At 45.8% G+C, this 22283-nt stretch overlaps 1 protein-coding gene across 1 annotated transcript in view; it reads left to right on the forward strand.

Moving 5' to 3' along the window:
• Positions 1–19561, forward strand: part of LOC147724957 (butyrophilin subfamily 1 member A1-like) — a 181123-nt gene extending 161562 nt beyond the window's left edge. The window contains exon 6 of the mRNA XM_086967093.1: positions 18596–19561. Coding sequence (XP_086823219.1) covers positions 18596–19107 — 512 coding nt within the window. The 3' untranslated portion in view covers positions 19108–19561. The remainder of the gene's footprint in view (positions 1–18595) is intronic.
• The last annotated feature ends 2722 nt before the right edge of the window (positions 19562–22283 follow it).

Here is a 22283-nt window from a genome sequence, read left to right on the forward strand (position 1 = left end):
TGTTTGTTGTAAATCAAAAATAGACGCTAATTCTAGGGCTAAAGCATTGTGATCACTGTCAGATTGTTCAATGACTTGCATATCAAATACATAAAATACATACGTTAAAGCCTTCAATGAAGTTCCCCTAATCGTCTCTATAGGATTTTAAGGACTTTGTTAGACACTGGCACAAATTCACTCAATTCAAGGGATTTCCTCCCCTCAGCCCAAGACCCACTGATAACAGAGAACTTAGCATTTCCAAGACTACCAACTTGATGACCCATTATATTCAACCTATAATCCCTAACATGGGATAGCAATCCCTCTTCTCCTCATGCATGCACCTCCACCCTAGAGATGTTGTGTTGTTGGGTATCATCAGATCCTTTCACTATTAGATTAGACCTATCCCCACATCCAACTATGGGTCTTAGCCAGATTCAACTCAGGCAAAATGAATTTAAACTGGATCTTTGACACATTTGGGGGAATAGTATGTTTGTCCAAAGTCACTAGACCAGTTCCTACCGAATCAGTGGCTAGGTTTGCTTAGGTGACACAATATTTGATACATTAAAAATATGTATTCTACGCCCTTTTCCACCTGTCGGGGGCGAGTGACCATGGCCTGTAACTTGTATACACTCTATGGGCTAAATGATTGCCACAGAAAACATGTCTTGGTCTCCCATTTATCTCACAGAGTGCCTGGGGATGCCATTTGTTGACAACAGCTGGTACAAAGCAATGGGTAGATATCTCACACGGAGATCTAGAGGAACCTGCAACTGCCTCCTCACTATATTGCCATGAGTGTAATCAAGACTGGAGTTAGAAGCTGTATAATCTAGACTTGGCCCAGCTCGCTCCCTCGTGGCCTCCCCAAACATAAGCTGCTGCTGTAGTGAATTTCCATTAGGACCGGATACTCTTGTAGAAGGTTCCCCACCATGCTTCTGTGAGCCATTTGCTAATTTACTTTTTTTTAAATAAGTGCATGATATCAATTTTGTCAACTAACTTCTCAATTATTATTTGCATTGTGGAAATCTCATTGGCAAGTCCCTTAACCAAGTCTTTAAGCGGGTCGACCTCAGATAGGCATGCACAAGTAATATCATTCTGTTTATTTGCAGTCTTTTTTCTGGCTAACGTTGGAACTTCATTCTTCACTTCAACCTCTTTTTTTACATAACTTGAGGGAGCAATCATGCTAAAACAGTTAGAACACAAAATTTGGTGAATCTGTTACGATCTGGGTGGATTTACTTGCACCGCATTATCAGTACCCAAGCTTTGTGACCCTACAATGGGGAAACCTGCCTCCGCACCATCACCTGGACTTATCACATCAACCTTGACCAACAGTTGGGTGGTTGGCTGGGGCAGGTAGTTTTTTTCCCGGCAGGAGTTTGTCTTTTCTTAAAGCTATCTGGCGCATGCCTGCTAGGTTTGCGGGATTTGGACAGGGATGCCCCTCCAAGTAAATAATTCAACTTTGTCTATTATGACATCAATATCATCTGCCACTCAATTGTTTGCTCTATTGGCACCCTGCACTTTTTTAGCCATTTTAGGTACCCCGTGGCGGCTATCTTTTGCCTTCCTCTTACCCATTAGTAATGGTGCCTTACCTAAGGCACGTTTTCAATTGATAAGAACAATTGCAGACATGTGGAAATATTGCCCTGCTTCTTCCTGTCTCAGACGGGCAAAGACGACCTCGTCTTGGCCTGCTGCGGATGGTAGAGAGCCCTTTTCTGCTGGTCACAGAAGGTGGCCTATCCCTTTTAGGAGTTGCCAACCGCAGCTGCGCCTCCTGGCACTTTGTGCTGTGGTATTTGGGGTCCCAAATGGTTCCTCGGCATCAACAGGGGTCAGTCCCCCACCTCTACTCATCTTTGATGTTCTACACTGCAGGAAGCTGTTGAGAGCCCTTTTCTGCTGGTCATGGAAGAAGGCTCCTCCCCCTTCAGATGTTGCCGTCTGCAGCTTGGCCTCCTGGCGCATTGTGCTGTGGAATATGGAGTCCCCCAAGCGTCCTCAGCATCAACAGGGGTCAGAGCCCCCACAACTTCTCCTCTTCCATGTCCCCTATTAATCAATCAAGCTCAAGACTGCACACGAGTCAACATTAATAGCAACTGGTACTAGTTCCTACATTAAATTCCAGTTACTTACCTAGGTCTGAAACAAACATTTTCCAGTAGATTTAAAGGACCTTTTGCATTTAATGCTTTTCTAATATAGTGAATGTTTTCCATAACTTACCCTATCCAGGATCAGTATCTTTCCTGTTCCATTGCCTTTCTGGTACCATTTCCCCCTCTTTGAATGATGCTTCCACTGCTTGGAGTTTGGGGTTGGACCGTAGGGGCAGTTGAGTCCACACAGACATTCTGTCCCAATCACTAGGAGCTTGTCTGCAGGACCCCTGAGCCTCAGACTGTTCCTAAAGGTCAGTCACCCCTGTTGTGATCCTGCTTCATGCTTTGAGACACAGTCCTGTAGGAGTTCATCAAGAGTTCTATGTTTTCTGCATCTTCTTTGGGTTACTCGAGGTCTAGGAAGGTGATTTATCAACAGCGAGAAACCTAAGGTCAAATGCTTCTGCACCAAAGTGTGGGCCTCCTTGAAGAATAACATGCACCACCTCTATCACCACAGTCCTTGGATCTTGGACAATGCTGTGGCTGTGTGCTGTGGCTGACATTGACTACTTGAAAAATTAAAAAAAGGATTTAGATCCATGAGGACTGTCGGTCTTTGATCCAGGCCGTGAACGCTACTCACAATGAGTGAAACCTATCCTCTGTGCTCTTGTGAAACGATGAAGTGACCTAGTGACCCAATTATGCACTAGTGTGAAGTCATCCAGCGACATAGATTTGGATATCCATTGTGTACTAGTGCAAAGTGACTCAGCAACATAGATTCCAATATCCAGTGTGAAGTGATCTCACAACCTAGATTCAGATGTCCATCATTTATTAGTGTGAAGTGACCCAACAACCTAGATTTGATACCTAATTGAGCACTACTGTGAAGTAAACATGCAACCTAGATGCAGATCCACATTGTGCATTAGTGCAAAGTGTCTCAGCAACCTAGATTCGGATATGCATTATGCAGCAGTGTGACGGTGACCCTTCCACCTAGATTCCTATACACACTGTGCATCTGGTTGAAGTGATTCAGTAACCTAGATTTGAATACCCACTGTTCATTAGTGAAAGGTGACCCAGCAACCTAGATTCGAATACCCACTGTCCACTAGTGAAAGGTGACCCAGCAACCTAGATTCGAATACCCACTGTCCACTAGTGAAAGGTGACCCAGCAAACTAGATTCGAATACCCAGTGTGCACTAGTGAAAGGTGACCCAGCAACCTAGAGTCGAATACCCACTGTGCACTAGTGAAAGGTGACCCAGCAACCTAGATTCGAATTCCCACTGTGCACTAGTGAGAGGTGACCCAGTAACCTAGATTCGAATACCCACTGTGCACTAGTGAAAGGTGACCCAGCAACCTAGAGTCGAATACCCACTGTCCACTAGTGAAAGGTGACCCAGCAAACTAGATTCGAATACCCAGTGTGCACTAGTGAAAGGTGACCCAGCAACCTAGAGTCGAATACCCACTGTGCACTAGTGAAAGGTGACCCAGCAACCTAGATTCGAATTCCCACTGTGCACTAGTGAGAGGTGACCCAGTAACCTAGATTCGAATATCCACTGTGCACTAGTGAAAGGTGACCCAGCAACCTAGAGTCGAATACCCACTGTGCACTAGTAAAAAGGTGACCCAGCAACCTAGAGTCGAATACCCACTTTGCACTAGTGAAAGGTGACCCAGCAACCTAGATTCGAATACCCACTGTGCACTAGTGAGAGGTGACCCAGTAACCTAGATTCGAATACCCACTGTGCACTAGTGAAAGGTGACCCAGCAACCAACATTCGAATGCCCACTGTGCACTAGTGAAAGGTGACCCAGCAACCTAGATTCGAATACCCACTGTCCACTAGTGAAGGTTGACCCAGCAACCTAGATTCGAATACCCAGTGTGCACTAGTGAAAGGTGACCCAGCAACCTAGAGTTGAATATCCACTGTGCACTAGTGAAAGGTGACCCAGCAACCTAGAGTCGAATACCCACTGTCCACTAGTGAAAGGTGACCCAGCAAACTAGATTTGAATACCCAGTGTGCACTAGTGAAAGGTGACCCAGCAACCTAGAGTCGAATACCCACTGTGCACTAGTGAAAGGTGACCCAGCAACCTAGATTCGAATTCCCACTGTGCACTAGTGAGAGGTGACCCAGCAACCTAGATTCGAATACCCACTGTGCACTAGTGAAAGCTGACCCCGCAACCTAGATTCGAATAACCACTGTGCACTAGTGAAAGGTGACCCAGCAACCTAGATTCGAATAACCACTGTGCACTAGTGAAAGGTGACCCAGCAACCTAGAGTCGAATACCCACTGTCCACTAGTGAAAGGTGACCCAGCAAACTAGATTTGAATACCCAGTGTGCACTAGTGAAAGGTGACCCAGCAACCTAGAGTCGAATACCCACTGTGCACTAGTGAAAGGTGACCCAGCAACCTAGATTCGAATTCCCACTGTGCACTAGTGAGAGGTGACCCAGCAACCTAGATTCGAATACCCACTGTGCACTAGTGAAAGGTGACCCAGCAACCTAGATTCGAATACCCACTGTGCACTAGTGAAAGGTGACCCAGCAACCTAGATTCGAATAACCACTGTGCACTAGTGAAAGGTGACCCAGCAACCTAGATTCGAATACCCACTGTGCACTAGTGAAAGGTGACCCAGCAACCTAGAGTCGAATACCCACTGTGCACTAGTGAAAGGTGACCCAGCAACCTAGAGTCGAATACCCACTGTGCACTAGCACTAAATGATCCAGTAATTGGAATAAAGTAATATTATGTCTGCTGTGTAGTTTCTGCATACCATTATGGGTGTTTGAAAATAACCATTGTGCGCTAGTGTTTTGTCTAGTACAGTGTGCTCTCTAGTTAAATAAAGAATATGAGAACGAACTGCTGGTGGAATAACTTAACAATGAATGTAGCCACTGATTTCCGATTCGTCTCAGTTTTATGCAATCCACGTTAAAAACTTAAAAAACATTTTATCACTGTTTTCATACATGAAGGTGTGCTTGTTTCAATACCAAATACAAAATCATAATAACATTTCATTCAATGAAGGATGAAAACAGCACCACACTCTATTGAAACAAACAGTGTCCGGTTGGTTGAAGGGATGCCCACAGCCAGGCAAAACTACTGCTCCCATCAGGGACAGGTGATTACACTCACTGTATAACCCCCGCATACCCTCGGGTAGCTTGGCACTGAGCAGTCAGGCTTACTACAGAAGCAATGTGTAAAGCAAAGGCAGAGCACCCACCCGTGATAAATACACTGAGCGTCACAAAAGAGACTTCACATAGGAAGTATGTAAAAATGTTTATATACAACACACATATTCACTAAATATAATGTGATCATCATAAACTTTTAGGCATAAAACACATTCAGAACAATCACTAGCATCACTTGCCTCACACGTATTCTGATGATATCAATATTATGCAACTATAAACAATTCCTAATCTAACCCTCCCTCAATTGAGAGAGAGCACCCTTAAGCAGAGGACAGAATTAGACCACATTTTATCAGCACCACGGGCTGGAGCCACGTGGGAAATTCAATGTTGTAAGATATTGTGCTCTTACCACCAATAAACATATAATACATCACCGCCGACCAGTGCAACGAATCACAGGCGGTCCTCACATGATCACTCCCACTCACACACACTCCATCCACACCATTATGAGATGTGGCAGGTTATCAGCCAGTCTGTACGTCATGTTCTTACACACACATACGTACTCACCATCCTAATGTGGTTCCACTGGTATCCAGTAGGTCAAATATTCACCCTAAGCAGACTCCGTGGCCCCAGCCTCTCTCCACCTCTTGGATGGAAGATAACCAACCCTGCCCGATAGACACTGGGCCGCACGCGGCCAAAGTCACTCAGTCTGGTACCTCAGAAAGCAGGTGGGAATATGTAACAGTTTTAATTAGGACATAGATGTTAACAAGGGGAAGGTTAGCAGCCCCTTGCGGAGTTCACCCACAGGTCTCAAAACAACAAGGAGTCACACTGTCTATTAATCCCTTCTGAACTGTCTCAGGAGCATTTCTTCAACCCAGTAAGTTTCTCTTGCTACTACCTGCATCAAGATGTCTCCAGGAGTAACCAGGTGTGGAGAGGGCAATTGGTCCGCCATGATGAGGCTAAACAGGGGAACAAACCCAGGAATGGGGAGTAACACAGGGGAGCCTCTCGTTGGATGAGTTGCCCCGGCCGGTACACAATGATCTAGGTCATACAATCCGGGCACAGTGCCTGGTGCGTGTAGGGATGAGTCGCACCAGAAACGTCAGGTTTCAAACAGGATGAGTTGCAAATTCTGCACCTCCCTGGAAAGGAGGCACAATGACCAGCGAAATTTGAGTTGGGCTGCACCAGGTGATTCCGGTCACACAGTGAAGCTTTGCAATTCCGTAACCCTCTGAAAATAAGGCAAAACTTCTGGTGTCCAATGATACTGGTTGCACTAGACCAGTCCAGTCACGCACACACACAGACGCAAGTTCAGCAGAGCCACATGAGGTAGAATGAGGCACTACTACAGGTACCCCCCCACCTCTAAGGGTCGTACCCTGTGAATCATTCTCCACACACAATGAGCATGCAGTCGGCGTGTCAACGTAGAGAAATGCAGCACGGTCAACAAAACGGGCCACGCGGGATCCCACAACCGGTAAATCCACTCACCACCACTATATGCTTATGAGTGTCAGGATCCCTGCAGTATAGAAACCCATTGTCTTAGATGCGGGCACAGGTCTTAGGTGCATGTTCACACAACGCTACCAGTTTGGAATTAGTAGTCAAGTGGGCACTTGAGAGGGCACCGCTCTCCATGTGTCACATGTAGATGGTGTACGTCCCTCGTTGGAGATCTTTGATGTCCATGAGATCCCCAAAAGAACAGGAGATCCATCGCCAGGCCAATGAAGATAACACTACAGCAGGTCCTTAGCCCAGGCCAGCCTCTATTCAGATAGGCATCCTCCATGTGTACATCAGAGACCTCTGACAATGTGCACCACGCAGTCCAGGTTCAGCATGGGCGAATTTTGCGAATCTCGCGTTCGCGAATTTTGCGGATTTGCGAACTCGCAATCCGCAAAATCCGCGAATTCCCGCGAATTTGCGGATTTTTTTTTTGTGTTCGCCCGTGTTTCTGCCAGTTCGCGAGGGTTTTTACAATTTCGCAATTTGCGAACTTACCTGTCGGGTCGCAAGTTTTGCGAACTTGTTGTTTCTACGTGTCCAGCCTGTTTGGGACACTCTTCTTCACCACTGCCACTCTCTGACTACTCATGCCACCCTCTGGCCCACCCATGCCACCCTCTGTTTCATCACCACACCCTCTGGTTGTCCAGTATACATTATTTTCGGCAAAGCAAAGCACACCTTCCCTGCCTCAAGTGACCTGAATTAATTTGGGGCTCATTAATGTGTCACAGAATATTTTTTTAGCTGGCACCTGCTTCCTTAGTGCGCCCTGATTAGTGATCTTTTGCACTTGCTAAGTGCTTTCATTGTTGCAAAATTAGTTACAACACCTGCCCTGCCCCAACTGACAATAATGAATTAGGGGCTGATTAATGGATTTTAACTTCCAGCCTGGCTCCTGCTTGTCTCCCTTAGCTGTAATTCAGGACCTTTGTGGCATATGTGTAACTATTCTGAGGTTCAGAGCAGGGTCACATAAAAGTTGCAACTGGCAACTGAACTCTGGAGGGGCCCCTCAGGAAGCACTACAGGAAATGGCTACTAATGATGAGCCTGAACTTTTGAACCTGGTAAGTAGTTTCAGTTTTGCTAAGATCGTATTTCTGCAATTTAGCACTTATTCGCGGGGCGCGAAGTTGTACTGGGAAGCCGCGAACTCACGCGAACAGTGCGAGCAGTGCGAGCAAAATCCGCTGCTCGCGGATTTGCGGATTTTGCGGGAGATTCGCGAATCTCGCGGATTGCGAATTTCCCGAAAATCCGCAAAATCCGCGAGCGAAACGGATTTTCCGCCCATGCTTAGTCCAGGTTCTCTGGTCCCACGTCCCCACAAGTGTATCTCAGCCCTTGCTGAAGAATGGCACCCGTAGTTATACTGTTGTGTGTCTATGAAGGTCAGAGTGGTTTAGGGGGTAACACTTTCTCAGAGGCAGTGTGTAAAGCATTTGTGAACACATACAGTAACTTAGTGACAACACTACAGATGGACACCACACAAGTTGTATATTAAAAATAAGTTCTCTTTATATAGATTTAACACAAGACCACAAACAACAAAAATCCACAATACTGTACTGAAAATGGTAGAATTAGCTGAGTTCTCTTTAGTTCTTAAAATGCGACACTTTGAGCCAATGTACCTTACGATGCGTCACGCTACAACAAAAGTGTTGCAGTGAGGAAGATGCGACAAAGATCCGGTGCAAAGATATAAAGACGTGAAGTTCTTCCTGATGCGGCACGCTTCTCCGATGTTGCGAGAAGTCTCGACTCGATGCATCAGCAACAGCGGCGACACCTTTGTTCAGTGATACGATGACAGCGGCTTTAGCAGCGAAACTCTTCTCCGGTGATGCGAGACGCTTCCACTCGATGCGACAACTGCAGCGGCGACACCCTTGTTCAGTGATGCTCCGACAACAACTCCGACGGCGGCAGGCTTCTCCATCGATGCGAGGCGCTTGTGATGCGGTGCAATGCGACAACTACAGCAGCGACATCCTTACTCAGTGATGCGACGGCAGCGGCTGCGATGGCGACACGCTTCTTCCTCGTTGCAAGACGCTTCTCTTGATGCAGTGCAATGCGTCAGCTACAGCGGGGAAATCCACGGTGCGACAGTGGCTGCAACAGCGACATTCTCCATCAGGGTTGCGGGAAGTTTCTTCAGATGCGGTGCAATGCGTCAGCTACAGCGGTGACATCAATGATGCAATGGCAGCAGTTGCGATGGCGACACGCTTCTCCCTCTTGAGTCACGCTTCCAGCTCCTTGCGACACGCAGTCCCTCAGAAGACCCAAAACAGCAACAGGCACTTCCAAAGAACTAAAAGGGGTATTTTCAAACACAGAATGTTAAAACCAACTTCACTAAAAGATGAACTTTATCATTCTGAGTTCAGGCATACTAAACTCGAATTTCTACCATGTTCCCTGAGTCAGTTAGGATTATAAAATGTAATAATCGGACTGCCCATTCTGGCCTATGGAGAACAGGTAGCCTTGCAATAGGGAAAAACAAAAATGGCTCTAATTCACTATTAGGACATGACACACACACCAGGACATGTCCTACCTTATACTTACAATGCACCCTGCTCTCGGGCCTACCATAGGGGTGTCTGATATGAAGAAAAGGGAAGGTTTAGGGCCTGGCAAGTGGGTGCACTTGCCCAGTTAGCATGGCAGTGCCAGACTGCACACATCTATCTTCAATCTATCCCATTCGGCCTTCAAATGGCAGAGATCTGCCAATCCCGTGGGATGCTCATGGTTTACGGCTGTCTAGTGAGTAAATGAACAAATCTGCTCCCACGACCACTGGCGTCCACTGAAGCTGGCCACCATGTTCCCTGAGACTCTTGGACCATAGAAATATCTATTATTCTATAAGCGACATTTCTAAGCGAGTTATGTAAAACCCCCTTTAATAATGGAAAGGGTTTGGCACTACAAATCCGTTGAGATGAAACATCATGAGGCTGCTGGACAGCAATCCACTAAAGCAGTCTAAAGTAGTCTCAAACCCTTCCCCATTTTAGCCAATGGGAAGAGCAAGCCTCATAGGTATTTGTATTTGTACCCAACAACTATCACTGGGGGAAGAGCCAGGTTTTGAGATCTCTTCTAAATTTCATCCAAGATGATTTGAGTTTCAGCGAGGCAGGAAGAGAATTCCACAGTTTAGGAGCCAGACAAGAGAAGGAGCGTCCGCCCATTCTCGTCAGTTTAAAACGTGGAATCCGAAAGTTCCCTAGGGATGAAGATCTTAGGAGGCGAGGTGGAGAGTATTGTTGGACCAGAGACTGAAGGTACGCCGGAGCAGACCCCTGCTTGATCTTATACATGAAGCAGAGGGCCTTAAATTTAACTCGGCTTTCGATGCGAAGCCAGTGTAAGTCTTTTAGATGAGGGGAAATAGAGGATCTCCAGGGGACATTGCAAAGAAGACGTGCGGCCGAGTTTTGGACAAGCTGGAGTTTCCTCTGGATTTCCACGGTAACTCCAAGGTAAAGCACATTACCATAGTCCAGGTGAGAGGTGACCAACGCCTGGACTACCGTGCGCCTTGTCGAGTCCGGGAACATCCAGAGGATTTTCCGGAGCCACCCTAAGATGGAAAAGCAGGTGGCTGCCACTCTAACCGCTTGGTGCCGCATAGAGAGCGATTCGTCCAAAACAAAGCCAAGGTTTCGCACCTGCGTGACAGGCAGGGGTAACGGACCCATTTCCGGAGGCCAATGTTGGGGGCCCCAGAGATGTTTATGCTTGCCCAAGATGACCACCTCCGTCTTGTCGCCATTCAATTTCAGGAGATTCGCCTGCATCCACTCTGCCACTCGACTGAGTCCGTGTTTGAGAGCAGATGGAGCACTAGGCTCAGCCGAGGAAAGGGAGAAGATGATTTGAGTGTCGTCTGCGTAGGAGTAGAGGGAGAGTCCAGCGTCTTCCACGATGGTTGCCAGGGGTCTCACATAGATGTTAAAGAGCATAGGGCTCATGCGCAGACGAACGGACAGAGGAAGAAGAGTTAGAGGAAACAACCTGAAATGATCGCTCAAGAAAGAGGACAGCCATGCCAGCGCAAAGCCAGTCACCCCAGCCACTTTTAGTGCGTTCAAGAGGACAAGGTGCGAGACCGTATCTAATGCGGCGCTTAAGTCTAAAAGTATAAGCGTCGAGGTTTCGCCCTGATCGAGGCGAGAGCGTAGGCTCTCAGTAACCCCCAGAAGGGTGGTCTCCATGGAGAAATGGGTACGGAACCCAGATTGGGACGGATGCAAAAATCCTATAGTCTCCATGTGGGAGGTTAGATATATGTTAATATGCCTCGCCAAGATCTTTGAGAACATTGGCAACAAAGAGATGGGGCAGTAGTTGGAAAACGTCTTGGGATCTGCGCCAGGTTTTTTCAGGAGTGGAACCACCATGGCTTTCTTCCATTTATCCGGGACAATGGATTCCCGTAATGAGAAATTTAGGAGCTCTTGAATGACCAGAAGTAGATCAGGCAATAGATGTCTAAGAATATCAATAGGGATTGGATCCAAGGGAGAGCCTGAGTTTACCTTGGCCATACAGTCACAAAGCGAGCTCTGATCTAACTGGGGCCACTCCATGATCTGTGTCATAAATAATGGAGATCCATGTGTTCCCGAAATGGGAGGATCATGAAGTATCCCGGTGGGGGCGGATGTAAGGGAGTTATAGATTGTATCGACTTTAGATATAAAAAAGTCAGCGATATCGTTGCATTGAATTTCCCCCAAAACCGGAGGGGTAGGGGAGGTATTTGAGACAGCTAGCTTCTTCACCATTGAAAAGAGGGCTTTAGGCCGACTAGTGGCACTGTTGATGGACTCCGAAACATATAGGGCTTTTGCCTTTCTGCTGGCTCAATGGTACTGCCTGAGCGCTGATCGATATATCAGCTTATCACTTGGGGTGTATGTTTTTCTCCAGGTTCTCTCCTGATGTTTACATTTGGACTTCAGTTTTCTCAGGGCATCTGTGAACCACGGGGCTGGAGGGAGATGTGTGATGGGGCGTCTAGAGCATAGTGGCAGATGGCGGTTAATGTTAGAGGATAGCCAGTGAAAGACTTCCTGATTCAAAGAAGTGCACATCAGCTTGGTATCTGGGCGCTAGCCGATAAGGAGGCGTTAAACGCGGGAATGTTCAGCTTGGCCCAGGCCCTGTAACTACCCAAAGCGCTGGAAAAAGTCACTTTCTTTGCACTCTCAGCAGCCAAGCTGAAATGAATAGCGAAGTGGTCTGACCAATCAAGGGGGAGAGCAGGGACACTACAGTCGAACGAGATGTTAGAAATTATGGGGTCAAGTAAGTGTCCAGCCTGGTGGGTTGGGCCTTGATTGTAAAGTATTAAGTTGATGGCCTCGCAGTCAGATAGAAGCATGCTGCTAACGCTATTTTGGGTTTCTTCAAGATGAAGGTTCAAATCCCCCAAAATAGTGAAATTGGCTGACTTCAGAGTAAATGGAGCTGCTAGCTCCGCAAACGTTGATAGCCACTGGGTAGGTTTGTTGGGGGGGGGCCATAAATCAACATACCTGATAGTGTCAATTGAGGGGACACCGCTAATTTGAACAGAGCGGCTTCGCAGTCAGGAAAAGGGAGAGCTTCCAGGTGACAGGAATGGATGGCCTTAAAAACGATAGCTATCCCTCCACCTTTCCCAGTGCCTCTGTCTTGTCTAACAATAACATAGCCGGGAGGTACGGCACTGGCCACATCTGGCCCAGAACTGGCATGAAGCCAGGTTTCTGTTAAGAACAGAGCATCTGGCTGGGCGGAGGTAAGAAGGTCGAAAATGTGATCTTTGTTTTTTGACAGTGAGCGGCAGTTAATGCTCCAAAACTTGTAGGCTTGAATTGATGGCGCTACATACTCAGTTTCATGGATAAGTCGAGGGGCGGACAAATGGGGGATTTGCCTCCAATCCTACGCAGCTCCTCGGCAGAGTATGAGACGGGGCAGCGAGTTTCTGCCTCGTCTAGTTTCTGGCCGCAGGGCGCTGCAGAGCGCGAATGGGCGCAGACGGGCTTGCCTCTGGTGCAAAATACACACAGGTAGGGAAATACACACAGGTATTCCTCTCTACTTGGGTGCACAAGCGATAGGGCACATGAGCACTAGCGAGCATCCCAACCTGCGATGGCAGATGGAACACGCCGGTCCCAGCACCAGGGGTGGATGAGCACCCACCCTAGTCTCCACAGAACAGTGGACATTGCTTTAGCTAATGCCTGCGCCTGTGCACATGCACAAGCATGCATTAGTGTGCGGTACGCGCAACCATGGACACCATAGGTGCAGGTGCAGTGTGCACTCACTGGTCTGCAATGACAGATCGGCCCGTGTTGCTGAATCTTGAATCAGCACCACTTTCCAAAAAGGATAAGAAGGCCATGCGCACGTTCAGACCGTATTTACCGTAGGAAAGTACCCGGAGCCCAAAGACCACATAAGAGAATCAGCAAAATCCGGGTGAAAACAGCATAAAAGTTCAGGGCTCCCCTGTGTCACACCCCACAAAACTTATGAAGTCCATCAGTGTGTAAGGGATTTTGTTTGTGCATCAACCACTCAGCCACAAGGAGGCTCTTAATATAAAGTCTTATATCCTATGTGCACAGAACTGTGTGCTGTTTGTTAGGCTGTTATGGGATAGTTGTTGACGTTTCTGTTTCTTGTTGTAGCAATCCTCCTCAGGACTCAGTGTCCTAAAACAATAATGACTGACACAAAGCTTAAAATGAATTGTACCATCAGACATGCCATATCCGAGGCACAAACATGGGCAAACTAGTCACCAAGAAATGCGACATCATGGGAAGCTATCACCCGACACTGGGGTCAATGAAGAAGCAATCATTATTAAATATGGCATCTAAAACAATGTGCTGTGTATTGTGCTGTGCTAACTAGGGCAGTGTGCAGTTTTGTAAATTGTACTTATTTAGTACAGTGTGTACTCTAGCGCAGGGTACCAAGTACAGTGCACAGACTAGTGTCAGTTACAGCCACTAGTGCATTGTACCCTCTGATGCAGTGTCCATCTAGCACAGTAAACAATCTAACACTGTGTCCCACTAGAACGGTGTAGCATCTGCTGCAGACCTGTTGGAAGTGCAGTGTAGCTAACTGTCTATTGCAGTGTGCTTTCTAGTGCAGTGTGCCATCTAGTACACTGTTTTTTGGAATACAGTGTACTGTATAGTGCAGTGTGGTTTAAAGTGTAGTACTGTGCCTAGCACTATCTGCTGTCTAGTAAATTATACAGTCAAGTGCAGTGCTCAACCTACCACTGTGGGCTCACTAGAGCACTGTTTAGCTGTGTAGTGTATCCTCTATTAAAGAGAGTGCTATATTTACACTGTCCGGTGCTGTAGTGTATGTGTCTAGTATTGCACATTATCATGTTCTTTGCACTGCTAAGTACAGTTTACCATCTAGTACACAGTTGTTTTGTGAAGCGTCTAATAGTGTGAACCATCTAATGTTGAGTTTTGTTTAGTAGATTGTGTTGTCTGATGCTAAGTACTGCCTAGTGCAATGTACAGCCAAGTACAGAGAGCAAACTACTAAAGCGTGCTCTGCACAACATCATACCATCCAGAACAATGTGCTTACTAGTCCATTGTGCTCTCCAGTGCAGTGTGTCATCTAGTGCAGGGTGCTCTCTAGTGCAGTGTGCTCTAAAATACAGTGGAATCTCTAGTATCCATTCAATCGCTTGCAGTGTACCTTTCAGCATACTGGTTTAACTAGTTTAACTCGTTTTACTGCAGTATGTTTTTAGTCATGAATGAGTCAATTATTTAAGAATAACTAAAATCTATAGAACTAATTAAAACAATATTTCTACAACTATAATCAACAAAACAATGCAGCTATATTTAAAATGATATTATAAATACCTAAAAAAAAATAATCTTACCTTCAATATTAAGTCCCAGACTATTTGAGGCATTACAATATCCTGGCCATGGTATTTGTGACCTACGATAATATTTCACTTATATTCTGGTCAAGTTAGAGACACGCCACAGATCAGCCTGTCACTAGGGAAGAGGGACCGCGGGGAATAGGACACAGTGATTCTGTTCAGTGCTGCTGCACTATGGCGACTCAGGGCCTCATTTATGGGGTTTTGGGGTAGGGGAGCGCAGATAGTATTCTTGTTTCGCTGCCCTACCCCAAAGTGAAACGGAAGGAATGCATTGTATTTATGAAATACGGTGCATTCCTGTGCTTTCCCCCTGCGCTGGTGCCGATTCCGCATCCTAGCGCCAGCAAAGGCACACTTGCACCATGGTGTAAGGGTGACTGTGATGTTGGCAGGATTGTTTTTGTTGCCAAAAGGGGCACCTTCCTACACAAAATCAACCTCGAAAGGCGTTGTTATTTTTCTATGTGTGGTGCAAAATGAAGCCCACTGGGAAAGAGGAATAAACAAGGAGAAATAAATATATTTCTCCACGCGACACCTCACCTCAGGAAGCATGACGTTTTGGCTTTTCTCCAGGTTTGAATGATCTTGTAAATCTGGGGAAGTGTCAAAAGCCATGGGTGTTGCTAAGAACACCCACCTCAATGCCCATCAAACGCCTCCAGAACACAGAATTAGGCCACACAGTGTTTTGCTTCGCCGTGCGTTACTTCATATCTATGAGGCCATTTAAAGTCATGCAAAGTGGCTTAGCGTGCCTTCATAGATATGTTTTCAAGGTTTGCGTCGCCACAGATTGAAAAAAAGTGATGCTACGGCGGAGCAAGAAGCTCATAAATATGCCCCTCAGTGTGACCTGTAGGGGCAACCCGCTGCAGCAAAACACCTGCTTGGGGCCCCATTCAGACTTTAGCTATGCTTAGGGATCAGCTGTACTCTGTATTAGCCAAATGGGCTACTAACTCTTCCATGCCAAAAACGACAAATTTGAAGTTTTGCTGTTAGGGCAATTTAAAATCCATGTCCTTCTTAATGATATACAGCCCCCTGCTTTAGGGCCCTGAAGGTCTTTATTAGAGGAGATATACAAATATTACTATGGGAAATGGGAGGTTTGCAATTGGTTTAAGTGGCAAAGTCAACCTAACAGTTTTAAAACTGATCATCTAGACTACAGTGGCAGGCTGGGAGCCATTTTGTACTTTGTGATCCACAAGGTGGAAGAATCAGTGTTGTGGCTCTGGGTGGACTCTCTGCCTTACCTGCCCTGGGTACCATGTGGTAGGGACTTATAAGTAAATAAGTCTATACCTATTGGGGATGGCGAATTCAACATACCATTTGTAATGAGTTAGAATGCACTGGCACTGATGTCTGGTTAGCAGGCTACAGTGCACTCTCGGAGTTGAAAAAAACAACAGCAACAGTTAAAAAGTGTGGGGGTAATCATAAAAAAGGCATTTCCTTACAAAGAGCATTAAGTGCCGGTACAGTAAGATAGCAGCAGACTGACAGACTAGATTGGTCGTCTCTTCATCCTGCTTGCATTCTTCAGTAGCTCACTGAATCTCACTTCCCAGCTCAGTAAAACAGTTTCCAAAGTTTGTTTTCACGTCCTTCACGTGTGGCTAGTCCACGTGACAACAAGGCACCTCTCGTAAACAGTAGTACTTCGGTTTCTGAGGACTGTAGCTCTCCTTGAGGAAAACTACTGCTCTGAAGAGACATTCCTAGGAGGACCCTGAGCTGAAGAGTAAATCAATGTGTCTGTCCTCCAAGTACTCAGTAACTGAAGTGCACCAACCACTCCTCCTGCTGCCATACTGCTATGGAATGATGGACAGGCAAGGGATCAGGACTAGAATATTTTGCACCATAAAATCCCAAATTTTAACTAACACCTTTGATATATTACTGATGTAATCTTAGTGAGCATGAACATTCTATCTATCCTGAGTGAACGCAAGAGTGTATGAGAGAGAAAATGAGAGAAATTGTGCAGAGGGCCTTAACAGGAAGAGTGAGACAAAGGAAGGCATAGAGCAGGAGCAAGAAAATGAAAGAGAGAGAGGAAGAGACAATAGGAGGAATAGATGAGAATAGAGAGACGATAGTGGGTAAGGTAGAAATGTTGAGAACCGAAGGGAGGAAGTGAGGAAGAAAATCCTGATAGAAGGGGAAAAGAGGAGCAGGAAAAATGGAGCCATAAAAGATTGAGCGACAGGTGGGTAAAGATGAGAGATTTGGAACGCGAGTGTGACTGGAGGAGGGTGGAAAACCAAGAGGAGCGAGACAACAAAGGGAGGGAGGATTGAATGTCAAATGAAAGGATGGAAACAAGTTCTTTGGTCTGTAACAACAAGGGTAGCATAAATGGTGCCTTGCAGGACTGCAATACATGAGCCTGGTGTACAGGAGGGTGATGTCGGCTGGGAATATCTAGCTTAATATATTGAGGGGTCACATTATTATGACCAGAATATCGAGGGACCAAAATTCATCCAGTTAACTTCTATACATTTTCTGTAGCTAACTCTACACATATATATCTTCAAGGCACGTAGATGTGGAGATAAGAATAGTAAATCCATACCTTAGTCTGTGCATATACGTATCGATACTTTGGGCCAGATTTAGATCTCCGCGTAGACGAATGCTGTGTCACAAACGTGATGGATATCCTGTCCATCGTATTAAAATCACATTATATCCTATGGGGATTGTAATAAAGGGGATGGGATATCCGTCACGTTTGTGACAGAGTATTCCCTCCACTGAGATCCTAATCAGTCCCTTTGCCCCTCATATCATAATAACAATTGTGTGACCTGTCGATATTTTGGATTCGATATTCGCTACTACAATCGAGAAGGGGGTAATGGAGAATCTTCTGATTCCAGGTGGAAGAGCTAAACATTAAGGAGAGTCCACTGGTGGAATTTCTATCACCATAGTGATAAAGGGATGAATGAAACATGACTGGTGGATTCTCTTCAATTTAACTACTGTCTTCGGAAGTAACAGCATTTCCTTTTATCACTCAGCTATAAATCAGGCCCTGGAACTGGCCGCCTCTGGGAACAGAGCAGGGCTCCTTTACTTCCATGGCTCACCTTTGGAAGCCTTGGACCTCAGTGCACTCATGACACAAGTATAACAAACAATGGAAAACCTGTATCTCCACACCTATATATGTTGGGTTTCATTACAGTTTGAAGTCACTGACTGCTGTCCATCTTGGATTGAGCAGCACACGGCCCAGAGGTACTCTGTGAGAAGAGAGTTTAGTGAGACGTCAGAAGTATTTTAGTTGAGTATCAGTGTTTTATGTTGGTTTCTAGAACTATAATATTCTACAAATTGGCTTGAAACATGATGCCTTCATGTAGCAAGATATGGATTAGTAATTAATTTTGTTCACCAAAGGATAATTTCTGATATTGATCTCATTGCATAAACATAACTGTTTTGGTCAACTCGCTATCAAGTGTCACACCTGTGGTGTTGAAAAGTCGCTTCTAAGCAAAGTGAAAACATAGCAGCTATGCTGTGCCTCATGTCTGCGGAGTTTCTGCTACAATAAAAATATTATGTTAACCACTCCCTGCTTCTTCCAGATAGGTTTGCATTGTGCCAATTATTTGAACATAAAATAAAAATAGCAATTAAAGCCTTTATGTGCAAGCAGTAAATCACTAATTCTGAATCTCTCCTCTGCAGCAAAGGTGACTCTGAATCCAGACACAGCGCATCCAAAGCTCCTCTTGTCTGAGAAAGGGAAACATGTGAGATGGACAGACACAGAAGAGCCCCCGCCTGACAACCCCAAGAGATTCACCTACTGGCCCTGTGTGCTGGGGAGAAAAGGGTTCACCTCAGGCAAACATTACTGGGAGGTGCAGCTGCTGCAAAAGGAGGGAGGATGGTGTGTGGGGGTTGCCACAGAGTCTGTGGAGAGGAATGAATGGATCCCATGGTCACCCAAGTGGGGAGTCTGGGCGGTGGAGGGATGGGTGGGTCAATATTGGGCTCTCACCTCCCCTGTGACGCCTCTGACCCCACAGAAGAATACCATGAACCTGGGGGTATTTCTGGACTATGAGGGGGGACAGCTTTCCCTGTACAATGCTGACTCCATGGAACTTCTCTTCACTTTCCCCCAAGCCTCCTTCACAGAGAAGCTCTTCCCGATCTTCAGTCTCTGGAGAACAGCAGAGCTGGCGCTGGTATAGGAGCCACAGCCCCTGTGAAAATAGGTGACTCCATGACCCGGGATTGATATGTCTGTCTTCCTTTAGAAATAATTTGGGCCCCTAAAGCAGAGCTGAAGGCCCAACACATTTCCCATGCTTGCTTTTTTCAAACTTCTCTCCAGCAGAGCCCTTGATGTTTGTGTGGAGTTGAAAGGGTGCTCCTGCTACTGGTTGGTTGAGATGTCCTCCCTCAGCACAGATTTAACCTAGTCCACTTCTGATTTGACATCTAATTTTCCTGCCTTTAGGAGTACAGTGGTTACAATTACAAGCGCCTCTGACGTTCAGCACAGTGGGAAGATCTGGTTCTTCTGGTATATATCTGTGTGGCAGCTAAGAAAGCTCTGGTTCCAAGCCAGGGCAGTTGTTGCTGTGGTGAGGTACAAGCAGCATCTTTGTAATTTATCTCCTGAATTAAATGTTTCAAACTGCATTATGTGGTTCTGTTTTTTTAACTGGTATCGAGGGCTGTCCATCTCCAGCTTTCCGCCTGCCTCTTGCCTAGACACTGGGCACCATTTCACACACTCAACGAGTCAACCTGCGCTCAGCCCTATAGCCTTCACCTCAGCCTGACCAGGTTCCTGGAAGGTTTATTAATCTGCCTGTGGAGGAGTTCCAGTGCATCTATGACACCGATTATCTTCTTTCCCAATGTAGAGCTGGTGCGACCTCCTCTGCCACACTAGCTTTGATGCCAGGCCTGCGGTGAGCGCTCAGGCCAAGGAGGTGCACTTACGTCACATGCCTTTGTAGTATTGTGTGATCCTGTTTGAGAATGCTGTTTCCTGCTGCCTATGACTCAGGTTGCAGGGATAGGCATTCTCTGCCAGTGTTCCATGGTTGCTGAGATGCTCTTACTGACCTGTGTGGGATTCTGAGAATGTTTAGATTTAACTTGTACTTACAGTTGAAGCTGTGGCCTCTGGCTGGTGGAGTTGCTGTTCTTCTCCACAACCGTGTAGCCTACATCCTGGCTCCGGCATCTTCACTACAAATTGTTTGCACTGATCTGGCTACACGGTCGAATCTTCTGTGTGCTGTTTGTTTCCGGTCCGCCTCAGCACAATCGCCTAATCAAGATCGTGACTTCTGGTTCTCACCATTTCCTCGTGGTCGTGTCCCCTTCTGGTCCAGAGGGGGTGAATTTCTTCTTGCAGCTCTGCCTGCTTCTACCATAACACCTCGTTTCACAGTATAGTGTGCCTCTTTGGCCCTGTTTAGGCTGGTGTGGTTTCAATGAGACATAGACATTGCTCCTACATTGCATCCTGGGCTGCAAGGTTTTACCAAGGCTTTTGGCTACCAACATTGGGGAATTTTGGCACAGTCTTCCACACAACAGTGTGATTTTTACTCAGCGCAAGACTTTGCTCCACGGACCATGGAGTATACTCAATGGAATCTACATGACTCCGCGCGAACCACAGGCAGGACAAGACACCACTCCAGATACGCTGCACAGACCGCAGTGGCACGTGACTCGTTTCATGCGATTCAGCACGAGCTGACAACTACTGCTTCTTCCACACCCGCAGTAGACACAAGAAGCTGTGTATTACGTACCCGCCTCGTACTCTCCTTCCCTGTGAGGTCGAGTGTGCTTCACATCTCTACACAACCGCCTTGGCTCTGTTTCCTGTTTGCTCAACATTTATTGATTTCATCTTTTGCCAGAGCATTTCAACACGTTACGTTTGTTCTACTGTAACCCTACACTCACCAGGTGTTCTGACATCATTTGATGACTAACCATATCTCCAGACAGTGAGTATTGCGGATCACGGTGATTCGCCAACCTTAATAACTATTTACTTTCATTTTACCACTATTTCCACCGCTCATATGGACACATTGTTCTAATCCTATCCAGACATTTCAAGCCCATAATTTTGTATGTTGAATCTCTACACAGCACACCCCTTTGTGCTTACTTCCTCACTCTTCAGTTTTTCCACATTTATTGTTCATCTACAAACCCAATCAAAAAATACAGTTCTTCTCTCTTTTCTCACTTGCAGTATACTTTATGGTTGCTGATAACTAGTTACACTAGTAGACACTGTATACAAAATTTACCCATTTATATTTATTTGCATATTCACTAACTGTTCCTGAAGCTGTCCATTATTCACGCTTGCCTTTACTCTTGTTCCCAAATTTTACCTCATTCCATTTGGATGTAGTTCTATCTTTGGGTCGTACATCACACCATGTGCACTATGCAAGCGGTCACATCTCCACCATCATTTTTGGATAATCCTGGTGCTCCACCAGTGAGATGGGAAGTGTGCTTTGATACATTTGAGACCTATTTGAGAGCCATTGGAGCATCAACATTTGGTGCAGAAAGAAAAACATGTTTGTTGCTTCATTCACTTGGTTTTGAAGGGAGATCTATCTTCAAACATCTGCCGGATATTCCACGAACTGAGGGTGAGAACATACGTTTTTCAAAAGAAAGCAATGTGATGGAGAAGATGTAGATGTGTACATCTCGGTTTGAAGGAGGTTAGCTGTTGTTTGTCAATTCGAGGGATTCACTGACAAGCTAATTAGAGATCAATTTATCTGCCAATGTAAAGACAAACAAATAAGACAAAAGTTATTAGCAATGGGAAATCCATCGTTAGAAGAAACTTTCAAAGTAGCTAAAAGTATAGAAATCTCCATTGTTTCATTCAAAGAATTAGAAGATAAACCCTCAGAATCTGTAGGTGGGATTGGAGTAAGTAAACCCAGACATAGGAATGTGCATAGTGGTTATGCTATGACTGGCAATCCAAAAGTTGATGTTTCCTATTACAGCAAAATGTGTCTCTGATGTGGTAATTCTCGACAGGCTAAAGGTGGGAGGTGTCCTGCTGCAAATGTCACATGTAATTATTGCAATAAAGTCGGGCATTTTGCTAAGGTGTGCTTTAAATGGAAAGTTTAAAAAAGGCTGGGGTTTGTATAGTTGAATCTGAATATGAGTCTGAAATTGATGTTGTTTCTGTCATCAGAGACAATCCTGTGTATAGTCAAAGTAATTTATGTACCACTATGACTGGTGACCCCATTGCGGGAGTCAGAGTTGAGGGACAGGTTCTTAAAATTTTGGTGGATTCAGGAGCTAGGATCGCCATGATTACTCGACAACTATTTGAGGAGAC

This window comes from Lissotriton vulgaris, chromosome 4_1 (assembly GCF_964263255.1).
Source record: "Lissotriton vulgaris chromosome 4_1, aLisVul1.2, whole genome shotgun sequence".
Lineage (NCBI taxonomy): Eukaryota > Metazoa > Chordata > Amphibia > Caudata > Salamandridae > Lissotriton > Lissotriton vulgaris.